The 23,165-nt window shown below is 46.4% G+C and overlaps 1 protein-coding gene and 1 pseudogene across 7 annotated transcripts in view; both read left to right on the plus strand.

Moving 5' to 3' along the window:
- LOC142592741 (uncharacterized) overlaps positions 1–6,952 on the plus strand; it is a 37,809-nt gene extending 30,857 nt beyond the window's left edge. For 5 of the 7 annotated variants that reach the window (XM_075704352.1, XM_075704358.1, XM_075704357.1 and 2 more), the window contains 2 exons: positions 423–497; positions 6,697–6,952. In XM_075704352.1, coding sequence (XP_075560467.1) covers positions 423–486 — 64 coding nt within the window. In that variant the 3' untranslated portion in view covers positions 487–497; positions 6,697–6,952. The other 2 variants (XR_012830792.1, XM_075704354.1) reach the window with 2 other exon arrangements.
- A 14,375-nt stretch (positions 6,953–21,327) lies between these two features.
- Positions 21,328–22,543, plus strand: LOC142558181 (uncharacterized; annotated as a pseudogene).
- Positions 22,544–23,165: the final 622 nt, after the last annotated feature.

Genomic DNA, 23,165 nt, shown 5'->3' on the forward strand with positions numbered 1-23,165 from the left:
ACAGCCATTGATAGCAGTATGAATGTGGTAGTCAATCATCTGCCTTACACACACTTTACTGCAGTATGCACACATAGAATACACAACAACCACTGTGCAAGTGACAAGCTGTTCGTGGTGTTTTTCTGTGCATACATGCTTTTGATCTGTGCCTTTGTTGGTAATCCTGCAAAGGCTGGACAACTTATCTGGGGCAACAAAGGCCACGTTTATGTCCACACCATTGGCTGTTTTCTTCAGATTGTGTGACGCAGTGTTAATCCTTTCAGTGATGCAATTAGAGCCCAACCATGAGTTCCTTGCTTTTGACCACAGGCTCAGAACGGGGAGTTCACCCTTGTCCTTTTCTTCGATTTATTTTTTAATCCTTCGAGTCACCCTTCTTGGGCTGCATTCCTTCCATGTCTTGCATTCACGTGCAGTTCTTCAACGTGCAACCTTGATGAGCCGGACTACATCTTGCCTTGCACCGGGTTGCCAAACTGAGGTGGATTAAGGTAAGCGTCAGTACTGCGTTTTCTTTAAAGGGACACTAAAGGTTACCAGAAACTCAAGTTAAAGTGGTAGAGCAATGTTCTAGAACGTCTAAGGCGCCAATATAATCGCGAACAGAGCTTTAGTAACCGAGAAATTGAGGTAAATGCATGACACGATTTGAGACCCCCCAGCGACATTCCGGTACTAGCCCGATGACGAAAGGACTCCTCATAATTTGTGTTACTAATACTCAACTACTCGTATTAAAAATATCATTTCATTCGATTATAAGACGGAAAAAAATGCTACTTGTCTACGTCTATTCGATTCTAAGAAAAAGTAACATTTTGACGTTACCCTTCAGTAATATGGGTGTTCGAAAGGTTTCGTTTTCGCTCGACTCTGCGCGCTCGACTCTGCGCCGCGCACGCTTTGGAGTTCCAGTAGTTTCGTTATCGCGTCGTGCTGTGAGGGTTCTGCTGGCTCGCGAAACTTTCATTTGGAACAAGCAGCGAGAATGCCACGTCCATGTGATGTCGTGGGAAGCCCTCGTTGCTTTCCCGCTCCGGAGAGCCGGTGTCGAGGCCGCCGTCGTAGTATGCAACGACGCTGGCAGTGCGAGCCCTCAGCAGCAGGTCGCGCTCGTCGGTGCTCAAATTGCTGAAGTTGAGCCCACCATCGCGAGCCAATCTGTCGGTGTCAGGGTCCATTGCGACGAGCGTCGAAGTTAGCGTCATAGAATGAAGTACCAGCTTATGGGCGTCTTGCGCTGGAGTTTGAGTTATAGTAGCGGCGCCTGGTGGCAGTGCGGGAAACGACATCTGGGTCGTGCCAGCTTGGGTCGTATTGAGCCCTAGCTGTGGCGAAGCACGTTTCTAGGCCGAGTTTTGCGTCGATTCGCATATTTTTATGCCCTGTTGCGAGTGCGAAAAGGCTCGTCGCTTCTCATAGACCACGCCGACCACGCTGCGAGCTCGCCGCAGCCTATAGTTTAACTAAAACGGACTCTCCGTGTGCCATGGGACGTAATGTGGGACGTAATTCGTTTCTCCTTCCGCTAGCCACCATACTCCCGCTTTCGCTCTGCTGTCGGCTCTGTCTTGGCTCTGTTTCTGGCCGCGCGTTCGCGTTTTGCGCAGAAAAGCCGTAGCGCCGTCTGCGGACACCGTTCTACTCACCGATGGCGCAACGTCACTATGAGACCATGATGTCAGTACTCCTCGATCGGAGGGCGGGCGATTTGAACTGCGCTAGAGGTACGCGGACGCTTCAGAACGCATTTTTTCTTAAAATAAGTCTCTCCTTGGCACGAAATAAGCGTTTCGAGGTTTCTGTGATGGTATTTCAACAGTCCACGTTGACTTAATAGTAACCTTTAGTGTCCCTTTAAATTGCATGGTCTACCTGTTCTATGTACCTCTTGCAGTCGTCATTGTCAAAGATTCAAATTAAGTTATGGGATTTAATATCCCAAAGCAATACACAGGCTATATAAAAAGCATTGTAGTGTGGGGCTCCGTATTTATTTAATCACTTTGGGTCCTCGATGTGCACATGCGTTTGTTGCATTCCTCCACCTTCAGAATGAGGTCAGCACAGCCAGGAGTTGAACCCGCAACCTCATGCTTAGCAGCATAACGCCATAGCTGCTACGGAAGACGTCAAGTCTATTCATCAGCAATTCACCCGGCAAAAAGTCATTCCAGATTTATTTTAGGGCTCGCAATAAAGAATTTTAATAAAGTATGGGATGAGGGCATGTCTAATGGCTCTATTAATGTAGGGATAGAATTGTGTGGCATGTTACACTGATGCAGCTAGGTACAGTCGACTTCCACTAATTCGACCCTGGGGGGACTGACGAAATTAGTCGAAGTATCCAACGGATCGAATGAAACAAGATGCGGAAAAAAACATCAACACACACAGCCAATTCATATTGCAGCACCGTATTTATTCGTATATAAGGCAGTCACGATTATAAGGCGAGGGTGCCGTTTGGAGGACCCAAGAAAAATACAGACGGTTAAGCTTTGTCTTTAAATGTGGAATGCAATAGCATTCAAAGATCCCCGACTGCTTCCAGGCAACTGCATCTTTTTTCCGGATGTGTGGAGGCGAGTGTGATAGTCAAGGAACCGAGCTAGCTGTGCCACTCTATGAAGGGTACAAATGGGGGAAAGGGGTTTGTGTTTCAGTTTCCACGTAAGAGAATTATGTTTTCTGGTATATTCAAATTAAACTGATGATGATGATGAACACACAAATGATGTGTGTTCACTGTCCCCTAAGCTCCGTTCAGACATGCTGCCACTAAAGGGGTCGCTGTTTAGATTATCGTAGGAAACAGATGCGTGCATGCTCACTGCTCAAGCTTGTATTATCCAGCGAACATCAATTTTGTGGTCGAAATGACAAAAGCTTGGGCCCAAAGAAATGCATGGGTACCACCTGGGACCTTTGGTCGGGATCGGATTAACCGGAGTCAATGTAACAGAAGTTTACTGTATATTTATCTTTCCTATTCCCCTATATTCGTCATGTTTAGCAGTTTATTCAACTCTTGCTTCCTCTCGTGTTCCATCAAAGCTGAGTTGTTCACCTCATGTGTAGGGGTAAATGTATAATTTGAATAAATTCACACGAGGTATACTGTATAGTATAGCCCTAGATGTGTTTGGAGTGGGTGCACAATTTTTTTATCTGCACAGGGCTGAGAGGAACAAAAGAAGCCCAAGTTGTTTATGCCAGCCTTTCAGCACAACAGCGTGACAGATGGTGGCAGCTGGAGGTGCTGTGGCGGTGAAATTTGCAGTCTAAACCTAACCGAAGCTAGATGATTTGAGCAGTAAGAGTTGCTGAGCCCGGGTCCAGCGCCATGTGGTCAGGAAATAAAATTACCTCCATCAAACTGCATTAAAACAAGTTAACCCATGGCAGATTGAACAGTGTAGACGCTAAACCAACGTCCATGTACACTTTGCTAATAAACGCAATTTCACCACGTAACTGATGCCGTGATAAGAATATGCTTGTTTCTGACAAAGTCATAACCGACAAGAAAATACCTTACCTCCATCAAACTGCATCAGAACAAGTTAACCCATGGCAGATTGGAGAGTGTGGAGACTAAATCACTGTCCATGTACACTTTGCTAATAAACACAATGCATAGAGTCGAGCGAAAACAAAACCTTTCAACTGCCCGCGTCATTGTCAAGGGTAATTTCAATGAGTTCTTTTTTCTAAAAATTAAATAGAACTGGATAAGTAGCATTTTATTTCATCTTATAATACAATAATGTTTTTGCAACGAGTGGTTGAGTACTAGTCACAGAATTGAAGTGAGGAGTGCTTTCGTCATCGGGCAAGTGCTTGAATGTCCCGGGGGAGTCTCTAATCATGTCCTGCATTTACCTCAGTTTCTCGATTATTGAGGCTTTGTTGGCGATAATATCGACGCCTTATAGATTCTCAAGCACTAGTCCATCACTTTATCTTGACCTAATATTTGCCTTTAGTGTCCCTTTAAGATCTCCTATGCGGCAATCGGCTATCCAGCCCGCCCACCCAAGCAGCAGACGGCACAGCACTTCTCGAGCCCTCAGTCCTTTTCCAGCCTTCCGCAAGCCCAAATCTAAACATGCGAAAATCCAGTATTTGGTGCACTCCAGACAGTCGGCCACTCTGCTGCCATAGTAATGAAGCAGGTCACCTATACCACGAGTGCACATACCACGAGATGGGCCTTCCTGGGTTTTGCCCAGGCACGCACCGACCCTGTGATGGTGAGCGTCCCCGAGCTATTGTCGAGTACTTGGCGAGCCAGCAGTCCCCGACTCCTCTGCGGTGCCAGTCCCGCTCTCCATCTCCTCAACATTCTGTGTCACCTGGCCACCACTTGCCGTTCGCTCATGGCGTTGGAGGCAGATCCATCCAGTCCCCAAGCCCACGCCGGGGAAACTAGGAGCAGCGACTTTCGGGGGTGGGGCAGCTGTTGACGGATCTATAAACATCCTCTTCCCCCGATACGCCAGCTGACTGCCAACGATTCCCTTTCACCACTGCATGCCATTGACTTTAAAAGTATTTCCGCAGACATCCCCATTCAAGTCGGCAACTACCTGGTCACTGCCTTCGTGGACACTGGCACCGATTATTCTGTTACGAGTGCCGAACTAGCTGCTGAACTGAGAAAAGTCACGACGCTATGGCACGGACCAAGCCATCGGACAGCGGGTGGTCATCCCTTGACGCCAATTGGGAGATGTACTGATAGGCTCCAAATGCGTCAGTCAACGTATGTTGCTTCGTTTATAGTGTTGCGCGAGTTCTCGCAGAAAGTTGGCAAGGCCATTCTCACTTCCGCTCGCCTTCATCCCACTTGTGTGACTCTTTCCTCTTCACAAACTTTATCAGTGTTGCCGTGTATGTGCTTTGTTTCTCTCCCTCTGTTTCGCATTTGAAGCATTGAGACGATGCTTTCTGGAAGGGGGGTAATGCCATGAGCATAACAGTTGACTGTGTAGTGGGTTTGCCACTTCTGCAGAAGCTGAGGTTGACAACGACGAAGATGCACTCTCAGTGAAGATGTCAGATGTGAACTGTCTGCTTCCATTAGATTGAAATGAATAGTTTATGCCATACATATAGTAACGTAATAATATGTTAAATAAAAATATTGGCCAATATGTTTCAAGTAGATTTTAGAGCACTTCGTTCCACACAATAATTCATTATATTGTTTGTTGGATGTATCCAGGTTCTACTGTAGTTGTAACAGACGTTGCTTTCATATTTCACAGGGAATCAGTTCGTCAAATATTAAGTTTGATTGGTCGTTGGTTTGGTTAAACTGCCCTGACAAAAGCTTATGTCTTGCTCGTTTACTTGCTAATGTTTCAGCTTTGACTGGTATAATAATATCTATTCTGTAAAGTTAGCACTTGACGCAGTCATCACATCTAAATTCTAGCCAGCTGTAACAGCATCACTGCTTCTTGCCATTTCAAGGTATATTTTTTATGTTGCCAACTTTCTTTTTTTTAGTTTCTCTGAATTGGCAAAGCAGTCATAGAAATGTATAAGTTAGTGCAAAAGAACCATCCACCACAGGCTATCATATTTTTTTGTTTTGCAAACAGGAAGTGGAGGTTTATAGGGTAGAGTGTGCAGACACCATTGTGATCATCGCCTACTATGAAAGAGTGTTCGCATACATAATTCCTGAATTGTGACGCAAGCATTATGTTAACTAACTAGGAAAATAATTAGGTTATAAGTGTAGCCCACTTATAATGATGCCACATATAATAATATACGGCTATAACGTTGAGTCGACTTAAGATTATCAAATTATGCATTACGGCTATGAGGAAAAAAAAACATATTTAAGGATAACCATATTTAACAATATATATACCGTATTTTCGCAATTCTAAGCACCCCCCGATTCTAAGCACCCCCCCCCCCTTTATTTTCGCGAAAAAACTGGGAAAAAAGTTTGCATGCGAATCTAAGCCACCCCCCATTCATTAGGAAGAGCGCTTAGCCAAGGCCCCCAAGCGTGCTTGCTCACTCTGTCATCAAGCTGGAGCCGTCGGAGTCCCGAGGTGGCACGGCGTCCACGGCACGAGTACGCCGTACAGCCGGACTGTACGGCTGTACGGCGAAAGCTGCAGATGGCGTCCCCATCAACCATCGCAAAGTGGATTTCGGACGTTTGGAAGCGGGTCCAAGTGGACGTTGTGGTCAAATCATTTATGAAGGGCTCAATCACAAACCACTTTGACGGAATGGAAGATGACCTGCTGGTGGGATACCGAGAGCGGCGGTTCAAGCGGTGCGACAAACTCGAGTGGCAGTGATAGTAACTGAGCATCCAACACAAGCGGTGCGTTCACTGTCTGCACCGAGTTTTCTTTTGAATGTTTGCAAAATAAAATGTTATTTCTCGCACCCGTCTCGTCGTGATGTCGCAGCGAAAAGAGGGAGGGGGGGGTCATTCTAGATTTTTCTAATCTAAGCATCCCCCCCCTCACTTTGGGCATCGTGATCATGAAAAAAAGGGGGTGCTTAGAATAGAGTAAATGCGGTATATATAGCATGTTTTTACTGTTAATGAATAGATTCATTCCCCGACTTTGCAGCATCTCACAATGTGCTTCGTGAACCTAGGATGTAAATTAGAAGCGCTTTCCTTTCTTCCTTCTCTTGCAGGGCTACCAGCAAGGCAGTGAAAACAGTGGAGGACATGGAGCCGAGCACATCGTGCCAATGGCTTCAGTAAGAGAACAAACAACTTCAAGAAGAAGTGGCCAGGCTCGTAGCCATTGCAAGAGCAGCACTTAATTGGCTGATGGAGCAAGCGAATGCTAATTGTGCCAGGAGCACAGACCTGTATATATTGTACATCATGTATAGTTTTCATCATTTTAATGAAATAAAATGCTTTCTGTTTTGACCACTTCAGCAATTAAGGGTCACGCATCGGGAGCACCAAAAGGTAGTTATCCTCTGGTATCCTCTGTATTTCTGATATGCGGATTGTGCACTAACACAAGTGTGTTGAACAGAAGGAGGCATTGTGAAACATGTTAAAAGTACTAAGACGCGAAAAAATGGTTCACAGAATGCTCAATGGACATAGACTGGCTTTACTAGCCTACAGCTGGCTGTTAGCACGTTTTGTAATGCCAGTAAGCAACTCCCCCAGTTTTCAGCAGCAGTAACACAGAGGTGCCTGAAGCAGACAACTGCAGAAAAGAGAGAGAGAGCCAGGGGTGTTGACCAGATGCGTGTCCAGTTTGCTACCCTGCACAGGGGAGAGGAGGTTAAGGCATGAAATTAGCGAGAATTTCACTTCGTCTAGAGGTGGACGTGCGCTGGCTAAAGTCCTGCAGTCTTTTCTCCACAATAGCCACATGTGCCTTGTACTCTTGTTCCCTCTTGCACTTTACTGTGTGATTTTCCCCTCAACTGTTCGATACGTCTTGCTTCCCCCCATGTAGGGTAGCTAACCAGTACCATGCTGAACATCCCTGCCTTACCAAACATCTTTTCACAAAGGTCGGGATGAGTGCTGCTGTGTTACAGACTAGACTATGGCAGACAACTGCTTGTGAAGGCACAAAAGGCTTCCAAACACAGTTGTCACTCTGCAAACACCAGGTGACCTGACTTTGTGCCACTTGCTGTGTTTCTACTTTGCTTTTTTCTCAACTCATGGCTCATATCCACTATGGGGGATTGACCGAGACTCGGTTGGTTAAAGCTAATATAACCATAGAAATGAAACTTCAGTGGAAAATTTGCATTGCTGTCTTTTAGTTGATTTATTCACATATGTTGCCAACTCAGAGGTGAGACAGCAATTTTGGGTATGGTACATAGAAAGACAAAAATCGCTTGGTTACAAGGGATGCTCCGTTGCTAAACAATTAACGAAGCTAATCGCCAATATATGACCTGAGCAACAGTCCATAAATTTCACCCCCTTACTGCATGTTGTATAATATGGAACACATCTAGAACAATGCTTATAATTTGATAGAATTAACACAACAGAAATCGGGGCATATTTATACAAAATGTGTCATTTCTTGTAACGAACTCTATAGTCGGTGTAGCTCCGGAAGCAATCTTAATCGTCCCATTTGAAATATGCATGCCCGCCACTCTTCACAAAATGGCCTAAAGGTTCATAAACCAACAGGTTATTTTCATAATCCTTATGCTTCAAGTAGGGCGTAAAAATAAAAGGGTATTTATTTGCTATTTATCAGTCGTCTGGCTGTGATATTTTGAAAGACAGACATTCCACGCCTCTTTTTACAAAAAACTACACCCTTTGGGGTCTAGTTTTTATGCTCTTTAGGGTGCAGTTTTTTTTTTACTGCCAGGATTAACCCAGTGGCTATGGTTTTGCTTTGCTGAGCTCGAGGAGGTTCGATCCCGGCCGCGGAGGCCAAACTTCGATGGGGGCGGAATACAAAACATGTACTTGGATTTAGGTGTTTGTTTAAAAAAAAACACCACACTCTTTAAAAATGTTTGCACCTTTTGGGGTTGATCTTGTCACACAACAATAGTCATCTAGCTTGCAGGCCAGTGTACTTCCAGGTCATGAGTGGCACATGCGTAATCGGCGTGGCATAGCATTCTCTACAGGCAAGAAAGTAGCGGGGGGGGGGGGGGGTGGGGGGAGCTTTCAAGAAAGGAAATGCAGGCAAGGCTGCAGATGACTATTATCGCTGTTGGACAATTGATAAGCCTCAAAGGGTGCAACCTTTAAGCGTGTACGGCATGCCTCGTAACCATATCGCTATTCTGGTATGCAAAAGCCCTAAATTTAGTTATTATTTAAGGCGTAGTTTCGTTATAGATGTTGGCAGCATTTTCTTCCTTAACGTTTTGTGCTTGGCACAATTTCTGCAGCGAACTCAGGCGGCCATAAAGGAGGGTGAGAAAGGGGTAGCTGTGCACCCGATATTGCCCCGCCAATATGGTCCAGAGTAAGCATGTGTTGGCAGCTATCGTTCAAAGTTTCGTTATTTGCCGTTGCTCATTGGATATCTCGTGGCATACCAGAGCAGTGCTAGTCTCCCTTCGCTCGAGGAAGGGCTCCGATGCGTACATGGACTGCTTGTATGTTTATGTGTGTGTCAAGGAGAGAAGGGTGTGTTTGTGTGAATGTATTGCTAATCACCAGGCAAGGGGCGAGGACGCGGAGAGGGGGTGGGCATTAGAATTTGTGGTGGCGGGTGCCCCCCCTGCCCCACTTTCAACATTAGGCTCTGCCCCAGAGGGATGATGTAAAGGATGTTTTGCAAGCACTACTTAGCGTTTTTAATTCCCATACGGCCTGTGAGCCCGCAACATATCTCGTGACCAACGGTGGACGAGCTGAGGAAGCCTCAGCCTGGAGCCCTGAACACAGCTTTTCGATAATGGGGCTTCTCTTCGTGAGGGCGAAAGCTCGCCTGTACGAACTTTGGGTGATCCAAGCTTCCCTCTGTTCGGCGACTGTCGATCACCTAAATGTCTCCAGTTTCCCCTTGACACATTCGCGTTCTACACACACACATGCACATAAATTGCACGCATATCACGTCCAAAGCACCTTTTACATGCTTTCATTCTGTCAGTTTTTTAATGTTAAACATTCTTTGACTCATTCCTGGCACTTTGCAATAGGTACGTTCCTCGTTTCGTTTCGGACCTCAATAAAGAATGTGTTTCCGGCAGTGGAGTCGAATTCTTTCCTCGTAGCAGCTCGTGCTTTGCAATGCTGTTAGACTCGGCTACCTTTGCGATTGGTGCACGATCCCCACTCCTTCCCTCATAGCAGTTAAAGCTACACACAAGCTTTGCGACATACTGAATCGCCTTCATGGTCGCTTGAGGTCAGAGAGGTTTTAACGGTTCATCGCTTAAACGAACATGCCATCGTCATTTTAGCATACACCATGTGACATGTACATATGTTACATGTGACTGCATAATACGCAGTCACTAATGACATTGAGACTCATGCGTCCCTCGTGTGCACTCGCCCAGCACCTATGTAAAACTAGGCAATTGGCATCTCGCATTGAATTGCCAGAGCAGAAAGAAAGAAAGAAATCTTGACCGTCACACAAACCGTCGTCTTGCTGCTGTCGTCGCACACATGCTTCAGTCACACTCATTGCCACTAGCCTTACGCAAATGCGTTGGCCTGCCAGCGAACGGTTTGCTAGCCCTTGATGATGCTTGGTCGCCAGCTCCCTGCGAAATGCTTCGCATAAGATTGATTCCCACAGTGCATGAGATCTGCATGTCGTGTGTATATATAAGGAATATGTGTTACGAAGGCACATTTCCTATGCCACATCTTTTATTTATTTAAGGACGTATGGAGTGCGTTGGCAGGCTATGCCCATTCAAGAGTGACAGGGCCGGCATAGGGGTGTTTCTTTTGTTAAGCACCAGCACCAAAAAGTGCCCACTGCATGATTTCTGCCAAAGTATTATTTTCAACGGTAATTGATTAACAATGTGTCGCATACGTCAGCGTGGCGAATGACATAGATGACATACAGTGTTTGTAAGTACAAAGCACACAGCCACTGGTGACCATCGCAGGGTACGGCTATCGATGGAGATAACGGGCCTAATTCACGAAGATTTTTGTTTGCAAGTGATATTTTTTGTTTGCAATAATATTTCCAACTTTGCTCTTACAAACTGTTTTGATGTACGGACGTTTTTGTGAGTATATGGCCCACGTTTCCTAGTATGACATCTCACAAAGGCAAATGCCCGTTCCAATGCTTGCCAAAATCCTAGTTATTGGTCATATGCCGTGAAGTGCACAACTAATGCTGTATGGCGCTGCTATTTACACAATGTGTGGTATAATGCAGTAGTGAGTATTATGATATGCCATGTTCACATCTGGATTTCGGCATACTATTATGGATAAATGAAAGATGTCGAAAGAGGGCTCCTCTAGCTGATTGGGCCAATAAATATGAAAGCAAAAGATAAACTTCAAAATAGAAAAAAGAAAATAAGAGGATGGTCTGATGAGAGTCTGATGGACTAGAACTTCGTTTCCTTCAGTTGTATTGGGAAAACGAATGACCTCTGCATGACAAATCAATCAGAACAACTTACGCACGTTAGACTTTTGCATTTTAGATGACAGTATACACGTGGTCTCGAAATATATGTAATTATTAGTAAGCGTGCGAGTTTTTCTGTATTCTTATTTCTGTAAGAGAGTGTAATTGCGTTATTGCAAGCTTGGAAATCTGACCTTGCCATAGAGCAATCTCATCTAAACGTGTCTTACCTTGCGACACATTAAGGAGGTTTAGAACAGGGTAATGGGGGTGCTTGAAGGAAACCAGCGGCGCGTGCCTCCCATTGATCGGCTGTGACCACGTGACTTTTTGTACCATTTCCGGGGACGTCACCAGATTTTCCACTTCATGAGTCATATAATGCTTTTGCCATGGAGGCAGGAAATAACAGGCAGGCGCGTACCGCATCGCGATTGAAACCACACCTGTCAGCCCAACACGTGATCGGACATTAAAGTGCGCGGTTGATTTTAGCATTCCCACCCTGCAGGCAGAGCCACGGTATGGCAGCTGAACAAGCGCGCACTGAACAAAAGCTAGTGGGAACCAAACATCTGAACAAATCTCGATTCTTGCTTCGTGATCTCGAAGCAAGAGGCCACGTGTTGGGCCACCACTAAGCAAATGTATGGGCTTCATGGAGCGTTCGCTTGCCAAGGCTGGCTGCGTGGCGTAATGCTCCCTCCTTATCTTTTTCATTCCTCCATGGCTTTCACAGTAAAGGTCACGTGGTCACAGAGACAGACCTTGTTGGTGACCGGCCCATATATAGCGCCGCGCGTCATGGCGCTGCCAGTCGGTGCGGTGATTTGGGTAAGTTAATTCTGTCGTGCGCTCCGATGGACGGACCTTCTACTTCGACTTATCAGTCAATTGCTGCGCCCAGCTCCTTTGGATGCCCACGCAAGTATACAAACGAGGCCGAGGCAAGTGATGCGATAAATGATACAAGGCAATGTGAAAACAATAACATTAGGTTTCGTAAAACGAGTTGTCATCGGGACAATGTCGCAATGCTTTCCCATTCAATCACGTAGGGATACCTAAGCACCTTTGACATTTATTATTCGTGTGCTCCGCTCACCTTGGATAGACGTCGGTCAATCTCGCACAATAAAAATTCTAATAGAACCCATCTCACAACATCTGTCGAGTGTCGACGTTAGTGCTATTCACATTCAAGAAATGTAACGACATACCATATTGCTGTAGACACCTTTGATTGAAGTCTTTAGCAGGCAAAGTAGGCTTAAAATGCTAATCGCATTTATATCAGAGTGTCGAACTGAAAACAAAAATACCGGTTTCGTTCAGGTCCGGGTTCAGTGCGCTTGAATCTGGTTTAGTAGCGATTCAGTTCCACTTTGGAGGAATAAACATCTATAATGGTTCGCGAAGAGATTTGGCGCAGTCCATATCCTGCCCCATGACAATATGCTGCATAGTACTATATCGACTTGTCCGCATGACAGATGCACAATTGACTATCATCAAGAGGAGGCCGAAGTATATGAATCAAGATACGGGAGAGTTTTCATATGTATCCATTGAAGACGGAGGTATAGTGAAAATCACTGCATCAGCGTAAGGTCTGCATAGCTTCCAAACTTGTTACTTGGACAGCAGCGGAGTCAGTTAATTTTGGTTTTGCTTCAGGCTTTGCTAAAGGACTGGGGTGGGCGAACTGTGGCATGTGATGTATGGTGTTGGAGTAAGTGTGAATTCACAGTGTACTACATAAATTACAACTTTAACCTTCTAGTCTGCAGCAGAGGAAGAAGCTAACATTTTACATTTTGCTCAGTTGGCTTTTTTTTTAAAAGCAGGTGAGGACATCAGTGCTTCTGAACGATGAACAAGGACGGTTTGCGCTGCACCATATGTCCATCTTTTTTGCGCATCTGCACGTGGAGCTTAGCGGGCTAAAGGCATACAAAGAAGTCAAGAGCATGCGCATTGTTCCCCACAAATAATTTCTACAACTCAAAGAACTGCGTACTCTGCTTGGCTTAGCACCGAACGTGCATTGAACCATGGCACACAGCAGAAGATCTCACGAGCCGATTACAGCCGCAGCTACCGCTCGCTGAGAATGTGACGTTATTCATTAGCGACAGAAGTTTTGCAGTTACGATAAGTCATGCAGCTTAACTTGTTCATATCCGGCCTCGCGGACACCGTCTTGTCCGCTCTCCGCGTTTATCCAGTTTATCTAGTTGTAGCAAGGGTTTGACCTAATGGTCGAATTTGGAGCGTCGCAAGATTATGTTGACAATTCCGCGGAGCCCCTGAAACAAGTTTTCGCCTGCGGGACACAACCAGCATGGCCGACTTCAGAAGCGAAAGCACCTCTGCCGAGGTCACCTGGCCGTAGTCATAGCACCACATACCTATTATCGATCCCCATTCTCGCACACATTGCCACTGATAAGTCGTAACAATCTGCTAGTAGGGTGCACCGATTGAAGAAGTAGTTATTCAAACTATTTAATGCAAGCTATTCAGCGCTGGCTTTTGCCTTACATGTGCTTGAACCGTTTCGAGTTTTCGTGCTGAACGGTACTATATATATATATATATATTTCTTTTTTTCGGTTCAGGTCCCAGACAGGTTAATTCGGGCATGTTAAAAAAAACAGTATTGGTGGATCCCACGCACTGTGGGAATGTAGGCAAAGCTTTGTGTGTTGTTTGCTTTGATTGACGATAATTAACGGTGATGTTGGCGGCGAATGCTTAGTTTCTTCAGTGTTTAGTCCAATACGAGATTGGTGACTTGATATAGAACATTAACTTGTTTGCACCACTGCTGTTTACGTAGTGCACAGAACACACAGGAGACGCCTTTCCTTGAGGCATTGTTGTGCATCAGTGTTCGTGTTCTCTGAGAGTTGAGCATTATCATTGCCTCACATGGCACATTCCGTCGCGACAGAAGTGCTGAACTTTAGTTGAATTATGGGGCTGTACGTAACTCAGTTAATTATTATTATTGTATGTATTCATTGTATACATACATTCGCGGTCTGCACCATGTTTTGCTGCGTAACGAAGATGCCTGTTCCGCGGGACGTTTTTTTCGGGCCTGGGTGTCCTCGATGCTGAATGCACGCTTTGGAGTAATTTTGCTGGCACGTGATTACGTGTTCCTTCTGCATACGTGGTCAGCACGCTGTTGGGAGGCCAGCTCAAAGTGCTTTCTTCAGGCTCTGGATGATTGTAATGTTTACACTATCACAGCCCAGCACGCGACCTCCACAGCCCGGTGTCTGCATTTCTGTCGCATTGGAAAGCAAGCACAGCATGTGCAATACGCACAAGCTGTGAAACACTGGCGCGGCGGTGCTGGCCGAGGTGTACGAAAGTGAGCGCCATCTGGGGGTGTTGCAAGAGGCCCAGCGGCACGCGCGGCAGGACCATTACTTCAGCGCCCGGGAAGACAGGAGAAGAGGCAAAGAAAACTTCGCTTTAAGATATCGGTTAGTGTTCGGTTCAGTTCCATTCAAGATTACGGTTCAGGTACGGTTTACGGTTCAGGTTCATTTTGACACCTTGATTAATACACCCATATACAATAGCATCTGCACCTTCAAACGACACAAGGAAAATTTCATTGAAAGAAACATCGCAAGCCATTGCAGTGGAGGGCGATGAGGGCACTGTTGCAGCTTTTAAGGACAACAGACTTAGACAAGCGGCTGTAGCCTGAACTTGTGTTTATAGTGCTACAAGTGCTACTGTGCTGTGCGGTAATAGTATGTGGTGACAGTGACCAACTGTCCTTGTATGTCTGTGTTCCCTTTCTCTCTCTCTCCACTTCCTGGCACTCTATCTCCCCCTCCCTCTCCAGTGTAGGGTAGCAAACCAGATCTTCCCTCTGGTTAACCTCCCTGCCTTTGCACTTTCTTGTCTCTCTCTCTCTCTTTATTTAAAGCAGCCCCCAAACCGCGGCCGGTATTGTGCCATTGGCACTGTAGAATTGAAGTCCAATATTAACTTCGTCGTTCTTGTCGGAAGCTTGTTGCAAGATGGCTCGTGCTAATCGCATTCATTCCCAGTGACCCATGTGGTCTACTCGGCAAGACAGCAGCCAGCACACACCTATTGGCCCGAGACAGAAGGCAACTTGGGTCACTGGGTCGACGTAAGAGGCTACATACATAGGTGGATAGACTTCAAAGTGCCTCAAAGAGGCTTGGGAGGCGGATCACATTGAAAGTTATCGTCTTCTATGTGCCGCATCAACTCCACCTCCGAAGAAACAGTACTATTTTGAAACTACCACCCAACGAGCGTCCCAGCAGCTGGAAAGAGTGGCCCACTTCCCCACGAAAGTTGGAAAAATTATTATAGCGGCTGCTTCTCATGCAGCACGCCAAGAACGTGCTGAACCAGAGGGAAGGAGCCTACCAGGAGGCCCGGACTGATGCCTTAGTTCCTTTCGGACTAACAAATGTTCCAAATACGTTACCATTGCTAGGGTACATCAGGCACTTTTCAGGGCCCAACTATCCATCTATGCACGCTTCTATCTGTTTTCCCCCCTACCTGGGCCATGGGTAATTCGTGGTCGAATGGATATATGCATCGGGATTATGTGTTTTATAATTGACCATTATGTTCCAACCCTGTGCTGAGGGAACAGGTTTGGAACAACATGGGTCACTGACTATGTGGCAACGTGCCGCTCTTCAACGAACACCGACTTGGAGCACTGGGTATGTGCCACTCGGTATGCGCTGGTCTTCAGTGAACCTCACCGATGCCAAATTTGGTCACTTGGTATGTGTCAGTAAGTGCATGCGGCTCTTTAATGAGAGTATCGGACACCAACTTGGATAATTATAGGTATGTGCAGCTGGGAATGTGCGGCTCTGCAATGACGAGAAAGATCCCTCAAAATTCTCTCATTCTGAGCGGAATCGAACCCACGTCACAAGGGTGCCTCAAGGACAGCAGCCCGATGCATTTCAATGAACATCTTTCATGCCAACAAGTTAGCCAGCTCCGTTGTGCATTAATGCACTGGGTATGTGACGCTCTTCAGTGAATGCCTCGCCAACTTGGGTCACTGAATATGTGCCACTGAGTGTGCGACAAGCGAAGGAACAATTCTCAGCGTTTGCAGGCACCGCAGGCTTCTCCTCTCGGTGGCCACACGTGCGATTCTCGGCCGCGCCACTAGTTGGTGCAGCGTGTCGAGAACGAAGCACGAGAGAGGAGCCCGGTCACCGCATGACGCGTTTCAAAGTGTCTGGACGCACCAGCGCGCCGTACATTTCGGAGGCTACGCGCAAGCTTCGTGGCGGTGCAAAGCCACCTAGAAAAAAACTTTTTTTCTAGGTGGCTTTGGGCGGTGATGCTAGATGGCGTCCAGTGTTTTTAGGTAAGTGCGTGTATGAGGCGTGTAATTTTTTATTTTTTTCACGATACATTACTCCCTTCGACGCGGTGGCAATATTCTGTCTATATTGATGCGATACTAAACGCGTGACCGTCGACAGTCATTGTGACATGAATTCTGCTGAATTCTTTTCTCTCTTTCCAAGTTAAATCAGGATGCGGAAACGCCCAATACTTCCCTTGGGACACGTGGTCCCATGCAGATACGCGGCTGCAGCGCCCCTTCTGCCGCAGGCGGTTGCCGGATATCCAACTGGAAATAATTCACGAACAAAACAATGCCTCCTTGACGTAAATGAGGTCAGAAGGTAGAGGGGGAGGGCGCGCCGTCGGGAGGAGGAGGCTTGCCGCGCAGCCCTGCTTTCCCACTTCGCATGCGAGCGGGCTTGATCGTGCTCTCTTGCATGCAGGTCGCTGGCCGCGCGGCGGCGCGTCCACGTTGTTCAGATCGCGAAGCAGAACCCGCTGAAGTGTGCCGTATTTACGAAGCGCGTTTCTACAGCGAAGCTGTTAAGGGCTAGTTTCCCCAGGATCGCGTCCCTGTGTCGGCACAAAACTCGAGCCTTCTCCTCCGGCGTCCGCGTCGAGCGCCACCTGCGTTCGTGCCGTCGAGTACGCGCCGTGATTGACGCGGCCCAACTATAGAATAAAATGTCATTACGTGGGCCGATCTCGAAGGTAGTGCGATGCCGGGCCGACCCGCGGCGGAGGTGCTGTTCGCCATTAAGGGGCCCACATACACAGTTTCGCTGATCATCATCCTTCACAGGGTGGAAGGTTCTGTTTGTTCTGCCGCGTTAACCTTGGAAGCTTCTATTCATTTTTAAAGCACTGGGACAGCGCTCGTACACATCAATGCCAAGCAATTATAAAGAAAAATATTTATATAGCAAACCGTCGTTAGCTACCAATATTCGCAAGTAATATATTTATTGCATTTCGGGAAAGTTGTCGCTTCGAAATTCCTAACTTGTGGTTAAGTACAGGGCTACAGTTCAACTAGTCCACAGATATAGCGGGGGGTCGTATAAAGCATATCCTCCTATATTTTTTCATACCCGCGCAATGGTGCCGCGGAGACCGTCCGCGGCCCTCTCCCTTCCTCCTCTATTTACGCCTGGGCTTTCCGCGAGAGGCGCTCGAGTCCCATACTTGGAGTAACCAATTTCTTAAAAGATATCTATAAAGGTAAGCGGGTGATTATACAATGGGAAAAGCAGGTTTCGGAGCCTGCGATGATTCGGCGGGGGCTTAGGCAGAGGTGCCCATTGTCACCTCTGATGTTTATGCTGTACCTACAAGGTCTAGAGGCCAAAATACAGCAAAGCGGACTCGGCTTCAACCTATCATTTCTCAAGCAAGGAAAATTGATTGAACAGTCATTACCAGGACTGATGTACGCGGATGATATTGTATTAATGGCTGACAATGCAGAAGATCTGCAGGAATTAATGGACATATGTGGTACAGAAGGAGACAGGTTAGGCTTGAAGTTTAGCAAAGAAAAATCAGCAGTCATGATTTTTAATGATAACAGTTGCGGCGAGCATAAGATACAGGAGGCCACGCTGGAGATAGTCGATAAATACAAGTACCTTGGGGTGTGGATAAATAATGGCATTGAGTATCTGACAGAGTACGAAAAATATCTAACGACTAAAGGTAACAGAAGTGCAGCGATTATGAAGAGTAGGGCACTGTGGAACTACAATAGGTACGAGGTAGTACGAGGGATATGGAAGGGGGTAATGGTACCAGGCCTGACTTTTGCCAATGCAGTTCTATGTATTAGAACAGAGACCCGGCAACAGTTGGAAATTAGGCAACGTGGTGTGGGTAGGCTCGCTCTGGGAGCACATGGCAAGACACCAAATCTTGGAGTGCAGGGGGATCTGGGATGGACTTCTTTCGAGGGCAGAGAGGCTAGTAGCAAGATAGCATTTGAGGAGCGATTGAGAAAAATGGGGGAAATTCGGTGGGTTAGGAAGGTTTTCAGTTACTTATACACGAGGAATGTTGACACGAGGTGGAGGAAGCGAACTAGAAAATTGACAAGCAAATACTTGGGCAGTAGCGGGGGAACAAGTAAGGAATCATCTGTCAAGAAAAAGGTTAAGGAGGCAGAGAGGGGTATGTGGAGTACAGAGATGCAAACCAAATCGGCATTGGAGACATACAGGACGTTTAAGCAAGAAATAGCCAAAGAAAATATTTAGGATAACTCTAAGGGAAGCTCATTGTTGTTCGAAGCCAGGACAGCTGTACTGAGGACTACAACGTACCGAGCCAGATACCAGGAGATAGATTTGGTGTGCGAGGCGTGTAGAGAGGAGGAGGAAACGGCGGAACACCTGATACTTGCTTGTAAACAACTTCACCCTGCAGTTGAATCTAACGGGGAACTATTCAAAGCCTTGGGTTTTAAAGACAGTGAAAGTAGAATAGACTTTGAACAGGTAGAAATAACTAAACGGAGGCTATCTGATTGGTGGACAATATCAACGCAAAAGTAAAGGAGTAAATACATAGGTATGCATGCATATAGAACCATTAAAGGCTAGGTGGCGCGCGCCGCCACCGCCCGATTCAAAGGGTTGAGCCACAATCATCCATCCATCCATCCATGCTAAATACTTGCATTTTGCGAGATGTTGTGGGATATTCTCGAAGGGCAAGGCTTAGTTGACGATTGTCTAAAGCTATCGAGAGAGATTTGCCCAGAAAATACCGTTTGCGTTGAATGGGAAGGGATGAGGAGCGAGGATAAAGCCCATATCAACAAGGGACTGAGGCAGGGGTACCCTTTATCCCCGCTGCTGTTTATGATGTACATCGTGTGGATGGAGAGGGCGCTAGAAGGAAGCAATATCGGGTACCATCTCTCATGCAAACAGGCGGGAACAGTAGTAGAGCAGCAGCTCCCAGGTTTATCTTATGCGGACGACATTGTGTTGATAGCTAACAGGCAAAGTGATTTGCAACATCTGGCTAATATCTGTGGACAGGAAGGCAACAATTTAGGTTTGAAATTTAGTGTTAGAAAATCAGGTGTTATGGTATTCAATGAAAACAGTGAACAGACAGTTAAGATACAGGGCCAGGAAATACCTCGGGTAACAGAATATAAATACCTTAATATATGGATAAACGAAGGCAATAGATATATGGAAACACAGGAAAAAACAATAACAGTGAAGGGGAAGAGAAATGCAGCCATAATGAAGCACAGAGCCCTATGGGGATACAATAGGTACGAGGTCCTCCGAGGTATGTGGAAAGGTGTAATTGTTCCAGGACTTACTTTTGGAAATGCGGTTGTTTGCTTTAAATCAGGGGTACAATCAGGACTCGACGGGAACCAAAGGTCAGTGGGTCGCCTCGCATTGGGCGCTCACGGGAAGATTACAAATGAAGCTGTGCAGGGTGATATGGACTGGACTAGTTTTGATGTGAGGGAAGCTCGCAGTAAAATTGAGTATGAAGAACGGCGGAGGAATATGGAAGAAAGTAAATGGGCTGGTAGAGTGTTCAAGTATATGTACAGGAAAAACATTGATTGACAGTGGAGGAAAAGAACTAGGAAGCTTACCAGCAAGTATGCGGCCTGTAGGGTGGGCAACACAGCAACAAGAAGGTCAGGCGGAAAGCCAGAGAGGCTGAAATAATCTAATGGGTGGCGGCAATGGAAAAGAAACCTGCCATGAGTAACTACTTAAGAGAAAAAAACGAAATCAGGAAAGAAACCATTTATGATAATTCAAAGGGAAGCTCATTTTTCGAAGCGAGATCGGGATGCCTTAGAACACGCACCTATAAAGCGAGATATAAGACGGAAGAAGAAGCATGTGCTTGCTGCGGTAAAGCTAGGGAGACTATGGAGCATGTTTTATCATGTTTTATTAGAATGTGAAGATGTCTACCCAGCGGTCGATTTAGACATCACTGGCCTCCTTGAAGCCCTTGGGTTCAGCGGGAGCAGTGGTAAAGTAAACATGTCCGCAAGAGGTATTAGTAAGAGGCGATTGCAGGATTGGTGGAAGAAAAGTAGGGAAACGACAAAAGACGGAGACGTACAAAAGCACAGTTCGCACTAGGGGATCAGAAAATTTGGGTGTGGTAGTACATAGTGGTTTTTTTTTGTTTTTTATTGTTTGACCTAGGTAGGACATTAGGCAGTATACTAGCAAGAGCTTGGTGGCGCAACCCACCGCCCCGTTCCAGAGGGGACGCTCATAACATCCATCCATCCATCCATGCATTCCCTCGGACTCGCTGACCGCGCTCGCTTCTCATCCCACATCGCAAGCGAGAGCGTGCTCGTTAATTGTAGACGAAATGCGCGCGAAACAGAGGATACTTTACCATAAACAAAGGGACGCCTTCATCGGCGAAGTAGACTATGGTGGGAGCTTTCCAAAGGACACAACAAATGAGCCTTTGCTGGCCAACTCACTCCTGTGCTTCGTCCTCAACGGCCGTTCAGTTTCGTTCAATATACCCGTGGCCTACTTCACGAGAAATTGCACTGGCCGCGAGCTGCACACGCTCATGCGACACGTCCTGAAGGAAGTTGAAGACATAGAATTTTTCGTCGTGCGTATTGTCACCGACAACCACAAGATCAATCTCTTAGCTTTCCAACTTCTATGCAGCGGAAGCTTCACGCATTCTATTGAGCACCAAGGAACACCGAATCGAAAGCTTTTCCTAGCATTCGATCAGAGCCACTTGGTCAAAAACGTACGATCGCAGTTTTTTGTCGCGTGACATCGGAAAAGGCGGCGGAATAACGGCGAACCACTTGAAGAACCTCTACAAAATGCAGCAAGGCAGCTTTGTAGAGCCAGTTCGATTTCTAACAAGAAAACACGTGTTCCCCACAAATTCTGAAAAAAATGAACGTGAAAAGAGCAATTCAAGCTTTGTCTCCTGCCGTGACAGCTGCACTGAAGCTCCTGCAAGAGCAAGCGGGCCACACATGCGACGCAAGTTTCGCGGGTGTCGGACCGAAGGTTGAATTCATGGACGTGAGCAATTGTACCCAGCACATACACCAGAACAATGCCTACTGCAAGCAGTTCGAATCTACTAGCGATGAACGGCTAAACTGGCGAAACAAGCTTCCTCGAATACCTGGCCGATCTCAAAAGCCAGTGCCTGGCGAAGAACTTCTTTACCAAGAAAACTTACGAAGGCCTGGTGTTGACAACTCGTGCAAATGTTGACTGCATTCGATATCTTCTTGAAGAGATGTGCTTTCACTTTGTTTTAACGAGGAAAATGTCGTCTCACTCAATCGAGTCGTTTTTTGGCTGGCTGAGGAAGTCAGCAGGCTCAAATTACCAAAGGGATGCCCGAGCTGTTCTCTCAGGTATTGAAAAGACTCCGAAGACTGGCATCGCGTCGGCGTCAAGTATGAGCAACGTAATGTCTGCAGAAAGCAGCGATTGCTTGTCAACGCTGCCGCAAGAGAAAAACGCAAGGGAAAGAACCAGCGAGGAATTCCCTGCAGATGCATTTAGAGAGCTCGCACAGCAACTCAAGCGAGAACAACCTCTGCTTCCTACTCCAGATGTCGCAGCATTGGCTATGGCAGGCGGCTATTTGGCAAGAACTGTACAAGAAAAGATCGATTGTGTGTAGTGCGTCAGCCTGTCAACAAAGCCAAACGCCTCGGCGCCCTCGCACTCGCTGGTAAAGCACCAAGACCGCGGTGGACTCATCTACCCATCTGGACAACTTTTAGCGGTTCTCTACGCATTAGAGAAATTTATCAGCGTTCTTCTCGCAAGAAGAAGGCACATGAATCACCCTATGAAGGTGACTGTGACTCGTGGAGGCTGCAATACTCTGCGAGCTCAAAACCTAGCCTGATGTGCTCGACGCCAGGACACCAAGAGAACCTGCTGAAACTATTGCTGACAAAGCTTTTTTGCCCAATATTCACAAATTTTGCAATGAAGGCGACAGACAAGCACGACTTGGCTAAAGTGTTTAAAATAAAACCGCTGTCACGAAAGACCCTCAAAATGTGAACTATGATCTCACATTTCGGCGCTTTTTGGTGAAGCGCTGACTCTCCACAACATGTTTTGTGTTGCTTACTTCCGATGCACATTGTCTAGAAAAATAAATTAAACATGCGATTTTATTTTATAGTTCCATGTCAAATACGAACGACAAACGTATCTCCACGAGCGCGCGCTCAAGCAGCGTCGTCGCGTCGTCTGCTCTGGGACAGGATGGATGGATGGATGTGGATGGACGGATGTGAATGGATGGATGGATGTGGATGGATGGATGGATGCGGATGGATGGATGGGGATGGATGTGGATGGATGTGGATGGATGTTATGAGCGTCCCCTTTGGAACGGGGCGGTGGGTTGCGCCACCAGCTATTGCTATTATACTGCCTAATGTCCTACCTAAGTTAAACAATAAAAAAAAAGAAAAAAAACTATGAACTACCCCACCCAAATTTTCTGATCCCCTATTTCGAACTGTGCTTTTGTACGTCTCCGTTTTTTGTCCTTTCCCTACTTTTCTTCCTCCAATCCTCTAATCGCCTCTTACTAATGCCTATTGCGTACATGTTTACTTTCCCACTGCTCTCGCTGAACCCAAGTGCCTCAAGGAGGCCAGTTGCGCCTAAATCG

Source organism: Dermacentor variabilis, chromosome 9 (genome assembly GCF_050947875.1).
Source record: "Dermacentor variabilis isolate Ectoservices chromosome 9, ASM5094787v1, whole genome shotgun sequence".
Lineage (NCBI taxonomy): Eukaryota > Metazoa > Arthropoda > Arachnida > Ixodida > Ixodidae > Dermacentor > Dermacentor variabilis.